Source organism: Bison bison, unplaced genomic scaffold (assembly GCF_000754665.1).
Source record: "Bison bison bison isolate TAMUID 2011002044 unplaced genomic scaffold, Bison_UMD1.0 scf7180017864142, whole genome shotgun sequence".
Taxonomy (NCBI): Eukaryota; Metazoa; Chordata; class Mammalia; order Artiodactyla; family Bovidae; genus Bison; species Bison bison.
The window spans coordinates 2,153,461-2,164,704 of NW_011494714.1; the positions used below are offsets into that span (position 1 = coordinate 2,153,461).

The 11,244-nt window shown below is 46.0% G+C and overlaps 1 protein-coding gene across 1 annotated transcript; it reads right to left on the reverse strand.

Annotated features, from left to right (window-relative positions):
• Positions 1-1,854: 1,854 nt before the first annotated feature.
• On the reverse strand, positions 1,855-10,886 carry LOC104988785 (pregnancy-associated glycoprotein 1-like). Its single transcript, XM_010840236.1, is given in 10 exon segments — positions 1,855-2,004; positions 3,690-3,788; positions 3,876-4,017; positions 5,553-5,663; positions 6,599-6,792; positions 7,994-8,112; positions 8,211-8,261; positions 8,264-8,327; positions 9,596-9,746; positions 10,834-10,886. Coding segments are annotated over 10 exon segments (1,134 nt in total).
• Between the last annotated feature and the right edge of the window lie 358 nt (positions 10,887-11,244).

Sequence of the window (11,244 nt, forward strand, 5' to 3'; positions counted from 1 at the left end):
GGATACATCTTTCAATGTGCTGGTCTGGATAAATCCCAAGCTGGGATTAAGATTGCTGGGAGAAGTATTAACATCCACAGATACGAAGATAACACTACCATAATAGCAGAAAGTAAAAAAGAGTTAAAGAGCATCTCGATGAGGAGAGGAGATGAAAAAACTAGCTTAAACTCAACATTCAAAAGACTATTCACAAAAAGGTACTCAACATTCATGGCATCCAGTCCCACCACTTCATAGCATATAGATGAGTGAGAAGTGGAAACAGTGGCAGATTTTATTTTCTTGGGCTCCAGAATCACTATGGACCTTGACTGCAGCCACAAAATTAAAAGACACTTGCTCCTTGGAAGGAAGAAAGGCTATGAAACACCTGCACAGTGTATTAAAAAGCAGAGACTCACTTTGCTACAGAGGTCTGTAGTGTCAAAGCTATCATTTTTCCAATAATCATGAACAGATGTGAGATCAGGACCATACGAAATGGTGAATGCCAAAGAATTGAGCTTTTCAATTGTGGTGCTTGAAAAGATTCTTGAGAGTCCCTTATACAACAAGGAGATCAAACCAGTCAATCTGAAAGGAAGTCAACCTCTGACCCCTGTTGTCTCAGATGAGGCATCTACTGAGGGCCTCCAGGTGGAAAGAATGGATGGTTCCACTGCAAAAGTGCCTGACCTTGGCAGCTCCAAGCAAACAGTTTGTAGCCCCACCCATGGAGAAGCTCAGAAAGGCTGAAGGCTCTGTGTACCCTATGTCTCTCGACACATGGGTTGCATTCTCCCCAGCAGCATGGAGGCCAAGGGAGGGGCATTATGGGCCCTGGAGGAGGGGGGTGGCTCAGGGATCCACTGGGGATACCACTTACCAAGTAGGACTGCTCTACCAAGTAGAGCAGGCATATGTGGCAGAGAGCTGGTGATTGGGATACGGGAACAAGAGGGAACCAGCTCTGTATGAAGTACCTCACCCAAACTCCCCTGGAGGAGAAACCCAGTGATAAGTTCATCTGAGATGGGATGTAGAGAGTCTATTTCATTACCCTTCATAATTCCTCTGAATGAGAAGGTGGTGAAGTTGGTGGGTCATCACAAACCATTTCATGGCCTAGACTATCTCCCAGTTGCTTTCTTTGGGGCTGCCTCTCCCCAGCTTCAGTCATATAATTCTGGAAGAAATTGACAATCATGTGGGCTGTGGCGTCAGGGCCACACGACCATGTAAAGTAAATCAGGACCCTATGGTCCTGCCAGGATGGCTGATCTAGGACTGTACATGTGATCTGAGGTGGGTCATTCAGAGAACACCCTTGAACTCTGATGTCTTCAATCTTTTCTTTCCTTATTGGAGATTCCTTCAGGATATAAAACCCTAGGGCAGGTAGCTTGGACTCCCTCACTAGGTGTAGAAGCCTTAAGGAAGAAAGTTGTCAGGCTAAGACCATCAAAGAAGAGGGAATGAAAGAGTGAGGTTGTTAAATAGAGACCTGATGACTTCTGATTTCTTGGATCCAGTCACTGAGATCTTTGTGTTTGCTCTGATTCTTGTGTCCTGGATTCCCAGAATCATTTCAATGAGTCTCCCATTTCCTAGAAGCCAGTTGAAAGTGGGCTCCTCTCAACTGTGATTCAGACTTGGTTCTAGATCCTTCCCAAACATTGTACACCTCCCAGGCACAAACAGAGGCACCCATTTGTTTCAGCACCATTACAAGTAAAACACTTTATTCTTTACTGAGAATAGGGTGTGCAGACCACAAAACACAGTTCACCAGCATCCTGGGCAGGAGTACCCTAAGTGTGATTTAATGTTTGCTCAGCTCGGCCTTACTGATTCCTGAACCACTCCAAGTATTTATACTGCCTGTGCCAGGCCAATCCTGCCATTTCCTTGATCCAAGACTGAGAAATACAGCCTCAGGTAGACGTCACCCAGCATCCAGGTCTCTCTAGATGTCCTCTCTGTGTTCTCTTCAAAAGTGGTATAGCAGTGGCCTCTATAATCCTGGGGGAGTCAGAGACACACACCAGTCAGCCTGAGCCCTTACCTGCGACTCCTACCAATATCCAGACCTAGCACAATTCTTGGTTTTATTTCCCTCTTTGGGTAAATATCAAGGGATTTCTCCTTAACAGGGGGTATGAGAGTATCCACAACCAAAGGGGCCAAGATATGAGGTTGCCATGAGGAAGGGTGTGGGGGAGGGTAGGACTAGGAGTTGTGGATACAGAGGAGTGATAAACCACAAAGTCCTACTGTAGAGCATAAGGAAATATATTAAATATCCAGTCATAAACCACATGAAAAAGAATAAGAAAAAGAATATACATTTCTGTATGTGTACAAGTGAGTCACATTGCTGTGCAGCAGATCTTAACGCAACACTGAAGATTAGCCACACTTCAATAAAATTTTTAGAAAAGAAAAAGAGTGTCCATAGTTCTCCTCTCTCCCCGTTTATTTCCTTCTGACTCCTGCTCCTTGTTTACTCTGCAGAGAATGCTGGTTCCCCTCCTTCATCCCCACAATCTGTACTTTATTAAAAAACTTTATTTCATATTGGAGTATAGCTGATTAACAATATTCTGAGTTTCAGGGGGACAGCAAATGGACTCAACCATATATATCCATGCATCCTGGTCGCAAAAATACCCCTCCCATCCAGGTTGTCATATAATTAACCAGAGTTCCCCATTCTACACAGTAACCCATTGTTGGTTATCCATCTTAAATAGAACAGTGCCCACAACACGTTCTTGAAGATTTAACTTAGGAACTCTGGGAAGCTTCCTTTGGCCCGAACTCACCCTCTTTGGCCACTCCAGGCTGGTTGGGTAATGTACTCTGGTTTTCCAACCCCACCGGTCAGTCCGTAGCCCTCATCACCCAGATTAAGTCCCCAGTACCCCAATGCAGAGCACCTTGGGATGCCATTTGCATGGAATCCAGTGCAGTTTTGCCTAGAACCAAGCAACCCTCCATATGGCTCCATCAGTTACAGTTTTAGAATTCCTGAAATTCCCTCCCTTCCTTAAAGTCTTCTTTGAGCCCATCAGCCAGCTCTGAACTCCCTCAGGGAGCTGACATGAAGCCTCCACCCTGTATGGGGTCTGAGCAGTCACTGTGCACCCTTTATTCACATTAGCATCCAGCCTCCCCACAGAGGGGTCGGGTACCCCAACTCACAAAGGGGGCACCCGGCCAGAGTTAGGGGAAGATGCATCTGAGAACTAGGGTGACATGTAATTTATCATCCAAACCAGGAAAACTGCGAGAAGGGAAGGGAGACTGTTAATCCTTACAGTGGGGCAGCACACTGGGAGTGTCCCCAGCCATTGTCCTTGTCACATGACTTATTTCAAGGACTGCTAGAGCTGACCTTCTGGGTTCATCCATCTGAGGGTTCAGATTGAACTGAAGCTCTTTGAACACTGAGGATCTGAGTGATCCCCTCTCCTTGTGACTCCCACCATGCCAGCATGGCGTGGTGTCTCCACATTTATTTCAAGATGATCAGTGTCCCAGATGGCCCTTTACTCTCAAGTGTTCGTGTTGTGGGAGTCTCTGGCCAGCCCCAGGGCTCAGCAGCATCTGCAATAGTGTAAGATGGCCCACCCTCATCCCCATAGCAGCCCAAGGGTTCCTGCAAGTTCCTATTTGAGAACCACCCCTCAGGATCCTCCCCTCACCTTGAGGATGTAGGCTTGAGCTGGCACTGGGTAGTTGATACCATTGATGGTGAAGATAATAGAGGGCAGCGTATTGACCGCAAAACATGAAATGTAGTGCTGTTAGAGAGAGAGGGAGAGAGGTTGGCCCTGGAGATCCTTCTTGTGTGTGGAGACTGGGAGTGAGTCTGGGGCATGACCCTTCACCTCGGAACCCCCTAGCATGGCGCTGATGAGTTTCTGGATGTTATTGACCAGTCTTCTTGGGCCAAGGGTCAGTGATGTCTCAGTATCCACAAAGGGCTCACAGCCACCAGAACAAGCAATAACCTTTCTTTTCATGGAGATGCTCATAGACAGTGTAACTAAGCAGGCATCAAGGTCACTCTGAGTATCCCCAGAGATGCCCCCTTCCCGACTGTCTTCTAAACAGCCCTTTGTCTCTTGCCCTCTTTTCCTTTGCTCCCAACACAGCACCTTCCTTGACATTCTTGAATGTAGTACTTGAATACACCAGGCTCTTTTGTGCCTTGACACAAGCTGGTCTTCCTTCCTAGAGGAGCCCCCTCCACTTTGACTAGCAAATTTCTTCTCATCTTCCAGACTCCAGCTTAATTGTCATGATTTCAGGGAAGTCTTTCCCCCAGTGTTTATCAGTCTCCTTTCTTGACAGTCTCTGTAGACACTTCCTCATGTCTAGCATGTACCAAAGTCACAATTCACTATGTATGTGTCTCATTTCCTTTGCATCTATCTTCTTAGATGGGAGGGCGAGTTTTAGTCTCATTGCCTCCTTAAAGTACCTGGCACACAGTGGATGCCAAATGCTTGTCTATTTAGTGAGTGAATGAAGACTGTGAAAATAATGAATGAGAAACATCCATAGAGCTGTATCAGATTGGGAACAAATAACGGGTCAGTTGCAGAGTGAAGATAGAGATTCACGAGGGCAGCTAATTCTCATAGTGGTGGGAAAGAGGGGCTCCTCTGGGAGAGGGTGTCTGCCAGCACTGCTCCTACAACCAACTCAGATGCTGAGACCCTGGCCAGGAAATAAATGACTAGCCCACAGAAACTCCAAAGGACAGGTCAGCTTTTGTCTGAGGATATTACACAGAACCCTATGAATTATGCCTCTTGTTCTCAGGTCACTCCTGGATTCCACCTTCCTGATTCTCTGTTATAGCCCCTGCCCCACTGTGTACCCATGAACTTGGGGTGTCTTTTTTATTAGTTGTTTTCATATCTTAAGACTCTAGCAAATCTCTCTGTACTTCTCAGTAGCTGCTCCCTTAGGAGACCAGTTCTCCTGATTTGCTCAGGACTTTCCCTGTTTTTAAACTGACATTTACCTGTACTGTGAACTTCCTTGGTCCCTGATAGCTCAGGACAGTTAGTCATCTTATACCCTCTTCAGGCTGGAGAAATTCTCCCTGATCCTCTGTTCATCACACTGTAGAGTCCTCTAGCCATGCTCCATGCCTCACAGGGCAGTGGGTGCAATCCTCTCCCAGCTGCACAGACCTCTCCAGACCCTTTTAGGACCCTGGTAGAGCCCTGGTCAGAAGGCCTGGGGATAATGAATCCATGGGTTGTTTGCATATCTATCTGCTTGCGTGTTTGTTTGTATATGTGTTTGCATGTGGATTTGTATGTGTCTCTGTGTGTGCTTGTGTGTCTGTGACTAGCTATGCATGTTTATATGTGTCTCTCTGTATGTTTATATGTGTCTGCTTGTGTGCTTCGATGTGTCTGTGTGTCAGTGTCGTTGTGGGTGGTGTATATGTCTGTGTGACTGTGTGTCTGAGAATGCATTTGTGTGTGCTGCCTGTGTCCATGTGGCGGGAGCATCACTTGGGCTAACCCTCAGAGGGAGAGACTTACCACTCCATGTGTACACTCCAGTCGCCCGCGTGGATCAATGGTACCCAGTTGAGCACTCCCTGATAGTAGGATTTATATACCCCACCAAACATCACCACACTGCCTTTTGCCCTGCATGTGTAGAGAGAAGAGAGGGGGGCGGGGATCCTTGGAGGACAGTAGCAACAGCACTCTCTGAGAGCTGTGCTGGTCCACCCATCAAGGCCCTAATAAGGTCCCCATGTACAGATGCAGAAATCGAGTCTAGGAGCGATTGAGATCCAGTCCAAGGTCAGCTACTGGCTAATGAGTGGAACAGAGCAGGTTAGAAGCTGAGTCACCTGGCTGGGCTCCACCCACTCTATCTTCTGAAGATGCCCTACCTCCTGTGACCTGAGTGCTCAGACACACTCAGAGGACAGGCGCTGGAGCATATTGGATTTCTCCTTGTCCAGCTTGTCATTTTTCAGGAAAATCAAAGCCTGGGAGCTCTAAGGGTGTGGGTTCAGGACACCCAGATTTGGCTCTGCTGGCTTGTGACCTCTACTGTTCAAAAGGCCCCACACTCAGAAGGGACCCCACCTCTGTTCTCCCTGTCTTGAAATGCCTAGTATTTCTTGAACAAGGGGTCCCACATGTTTGTTTTGTGTCCCACACTTTCATTTTTCACTGGCTCCTGCAAATTGGGCTGCTGGCCAGGGCTCCCAGTGGAATGCGAAGGAGGAAGGAAAGATATCCACCATCCTTCTCCTTCCTTCCTGATCAAATTCATAAGCAAATCGTATTGCTTTTTCCTCCAACTTGTTTCCTGTGCCTTCCATTAGTCTTCCTCCTCACTCAAACCCCTAGACCAAGTTACTGGTCTTGAGCCCAGGAGCAGGGTTGTGTTCCAATAAAACGTTATTTATAAAGGCCAGTGGTGAAGCCAGGTACAGCCCTGGGGCTATATTTATCCTTGGTTAGATTATCTCTCAGGATTCTTCTTTATCAAGTGTTAAATAATTTTCGTGCAACTGAAAGCATCTTAAAGCTAATTTGGAGAAAGGGATTGTCCATCTCAGACTTACTTGCTCAAGTAGAAGGCAAAAACAGGCTCAGAAATGGCACCTTGATTCTTCAGGTTGTCAAAGATGGAGATAGCTCCAAAGACGGATATGTTGGGATACTTCAAGCCCAAGATGCCATCAAAAGGTGTACCCTCACACCTGTATTCCACAACGCTTAGACCAAACAGCTGGTCAGTACTTACAAGGTCCCCAATCTGTGGGAAAGAAGAGGGTTCCCACTTTCAGATACAAGAAGTGGGGCTAGGACTGGGCTGGGGTGCATTGCCATTAAATCCTCAGAGAAGAATTGAGGCTGGGCTGTGTCTTTGGTCGACCTCAGACAGTTAGACCATGCTGGGAGGAAAATTTGTGTTTCATTTGTGAGAGGCTGTGAATTTTAAAACATCTGCCCCTTTGAAAAGCACAACCTGAGTGAGTCAAATTGGCTTTGTGGCTTCTGTCCAGGTCGGGGGGAACCAAGAGTCAGGCCAGGACCCATTGGTGCCCCCTTGTGGACAAAATGAGTCGAGAGCAAGGTAGCCTTTTCTGTCATCACTACGACCTAATGACAGGAATGGAGTGAATTCTCTGTAAGGTACTGTGGATTCTGAATCTGTCCAGGAAGACAGAAGCCGAAAATGCAGTCTTTCTTGCAAGGCTCAATGAAACTGCTGCCTGGGATATTAACTTTTGGAGATATGTGTATATTTGTGTGAGTGTGTATGAGAGAGAGAGTGAGAGAGGGGAACTACTCAAGTACTTTGTGGAGGCAGGCCATAGGTTTTATTAGACTCTCAAAGGCACCCTAGAGTGAGAACTCATTTATCAGGCCCCTTGACATCTCTGGCCTCCAGTTTCCCACTATGGATACCTGAAGCTCTTGACTGCCCCCAGGGTCCCTAGATCACTTTTATCCTGTCCCTAAACACCCTACAGCAATTTCAGTCCTGAAAAGTCAACCCAGCTCCACCGTTTACCACAGATGTGACCTCAGCAAGTCCTTTGCTGTCTGCACCTCAGTTTCCTCATATGTCTCATGAGCTAATCAGACCACCTGCTGTGTGGGGTTGTTGCAGGATTAAACCAATTATTACCTGAAAGTGCCTGGAACAGTCTGTCAATATAAAAGTGGGTGCTTTTTTTCCCCTCTTCTCCCTCCCAGCAAAATGAGCCTTGAACTGCTCATGGGCAGAGGAACTGCAATTCCACACCTCAAGCCACTCTCTGGGTTAGCTAATCCATTTGCTCGTGTGTCATCACGGGCACTGCCTCCCCAGGGACAGAATCCTGTGGATAAGATGGTCAATACCTATGGGAGGTAGGCTAGGAAGGGTCCTGCCAGATTGTCCTGCATCTGTTTTGCAAGCAGGGGTCACTCCATAGCCAGTCCTGACTCAGCTTCTCTTTACATGTTACCCAAACAATGTTATAAGTAAGAAATCCCTTCATGCTCCCAGATCCATAGGCGATCGAGAAGGTGTTTTGGGTAGGCCAGAAGGTGGAAGACTTGTAATGCCTGAACCTAACTTGTGTAGCTGCAGACACAAAAGATGAGTGTCATCAGGTACCAAGGGTGGAAACAGGGCGGCAGGGCAAGTGAAGGATGGTCGGGGTATGGGGTGTCTGTACTCACAACAGGCTGGACTGGGGCAAAAGAAGGAGGGCACCCACAAGTCAGATGAGCTGTGTCAAAGATAACCTGGAATTCCTTAGGGAGTGTTCCAATGGTGATGTTACCCATGTAGAGCATCTACAGATAGAAGGAGGGAGTGGATTAGTGAAGAACTGGCTACCCTCTATTCCCACACTGATGTCTCCCTCTGGGAGCTATTTATCTCTTGAGATCACTTTCCAACCACTGTGAAGCTCACAGCCTTTGATCACAGAGGTGCTTGCATTTGATTTTTTTTTTCCTATGCTACATTGTATGAAGGATATTGATTCTATGACCAGGCATTGAAGCAGTACCTCCTGCATTGGAAGCACAGAGGCATAACCACTGGGCATCCAGGACCGTTGGACACCCATGGAAGTCCTGGTGCCTTCATTGGAGAAACTCTGTAGTCTCTTCAAACCCAGCCTTAGCACCCCCTTCTCCAGGAGGTCCTTCTTGATCAATCCACTCCCTCTAAACTCAGACCACATCCAATCAACACCATACAAGTGACCCTTTCATGTGACATGTATTTACTCTTTGCCTATCTCTCAGGCTGGCATGGGCATTCCTGAAGACAAAATAAGCCCTTTTTCTAATCAAAAAACAGTAACCACTGTGTTAGATTCTGATGGCCTTACACGGAATACAGGTTCAGTAACTTTTTACTGCTGTGGTTCTTGCATCTGTGGAAATTGAATTCCTCTGCCCGGTTATTCACAATTGCTTTGCAGTTGGTTCTACCTTCTGATCAGAGATGGTTCACTATTCATCTGTAACTAGTTCACTCCTTTAGTTCAGAAGGAACCGCTGCTGCTGCTACTGCTGCTGCTGCTGCTTTGCTAAGTCACTTCAGTCGTGTCTGATTCTGTGCAACCCATAGACAGCATCCCACCAGGCTCCCCAATCCCTGAGATTCTCCAGGCACGAACACTGTAGTGGGTTGCAATTTCCTTCTCCAATTCAGGAAAGTGAAAATTAAAAGTGAAGTCGCTCAGTCATGTCCGACCCTTAGCGACCCCATGGACTGCAACCTACCAGGCCTCTCCGTCCTTGGGTTATTCCAGGCAAGAGGACTGTAGTGGGCCGTCATTGCCTTCTGCTCAGAAGGAACAATCTCCCTCAAACTAATGACACATCTTTGACACAGAAATGGATGTTTACCTGCCACCTGGTAATTTTGGGGCCCAGTCACCAAGAAAAGAGGATGATAGTACCTTCTCCTCTGGGTGGGGCCTCTTTGGCCCAGTGCTTCTGCTCCTGCAGGAGCCCCAGCCGCAGCATCCCACCTGACATCTCCAGTTGAGCGCCAGTGGTAGGCTAGAGCACCAGGGGGCGCTGTGGCAACCATCCTCCCAAAACACATCCATGATGTTCCTCAGGGGGTGAATAGTTATATTTGAGCCACCAGAAGAAATCCGGGACAGACTGTAAGCATATTCCTTGAGGAAATTTTTCAGCATGTTTTTTTCACTTAGGGTATTTCTCATGGTCTTCACTTTCCTTAGAGATATTCTTTCACCAAACATTTGACAAAGAAAACAAAGAAGATGCTACAATTAGCTGTCAGTGTTAAGGTGTAACTGTCACTGCAATGGCACTGTGTATTTTCTAATCATTTTTATGAGTCACTTTATTATAAGAATTTTCAGCATATTCCTTTGGAAAGACATACGACGTACATTTGAATAAAGATTCTGTTCTGTAATGTTGGGTAAGCCATATGACCATGTGGGGTCTCAGTCTCCCCTTTGGTAAAATAGTGGAATGTAATGATTCAAACCCTCCAAATATGATATCTTGGGGATAAGTGAAGTGATGGATATAAGGTGCCTGATAAATAGGAAGTCTCAACATGACAGCCAGTAGCACTGCTGTTGCCATCCCACTGTATCCTTCTCATAGAAGCTCAGGGAAGGAGGTAAAAGTGGGATTCCTATCCTTTTTTACAAGGGAGGAATTAGAAATGCAAGAGGCTTGTGAATTGGCTGTGGTCACACTGCTTGTCAGATATAAAACAGTGTATAAGTAGCTCTCCCAATGTTTCTCCAAGTTGAAAGAGAAGAGATAGTTGAAAAAAGAATCCAGGAGATAGGGAACAAGTTAGGGAAATGTCGAGGCTTGAGAAGGAAAGATAAGTCAAATGAGAAATTAAAAGAAAACAACACAGAGAGAAATACACTCAGAGCCTTCCAATGAGATGGAGAGATATGATAGTGATATGGAAATGCAGACATAGACATATACACACTGAAGTAGAGAGGGAACAAAGAGAACATGCTAAATAAAATGTAGAAAAGTGCTATTCCACAGGACCACACCTACATCTGCATTGACTGTGCACTGAACAATTGCAAGGAGTTCCAATTTCAATAGGTCATGACATGACTGGACCCCAAGAGTTGTGCAGCTATGCAAATCTACACCAAGACGCTTGGGACCCACAGTTCCTATAGCAAGGTACTTATCAATAAGTAAGGGTTGAACTTTAAGATTGTCAAGGAAATATTCCATTCCCTTCTAAAACAGATAAATATAATAAGCAGATGAAAAGAAAAATCACAGAAATTAATATGATGTGGCTTACAGTCTCCATACTTACACGACTCTACAATTTGAGAAGGCCACCAGCCCGAGGAGTGCAAGCCACTTCATGCTTCTTTCCTGGCTCCAAGTACTCAGAAAAGTTCAGGTTCTTAGCATGTAGTGGTGACCGAGAGTCCCTAGTTATATATGCTCTGACATGCCCTAGTTTAAGCCGTTAGGCCTGAAAAAAAAACACAAAGGTCTCGACAAAATCTTTCCTTCATCAGTGTCCTTGGCGAGTAGACTTTGAAGCTTCTCAGAATACAGAGAATTGAACTGTAATCTCTTCCTTGAAGGTTGGTTGGAAAATCAAACTGATCTGTATGGACATCTAAGAAGATGGAGAACCTTGACTACTTGGAGAAAAAAACTGCTAAGAATACCATGAAAATGGATAATAAGGGCCATTCTTGACATTTCTGGTTTC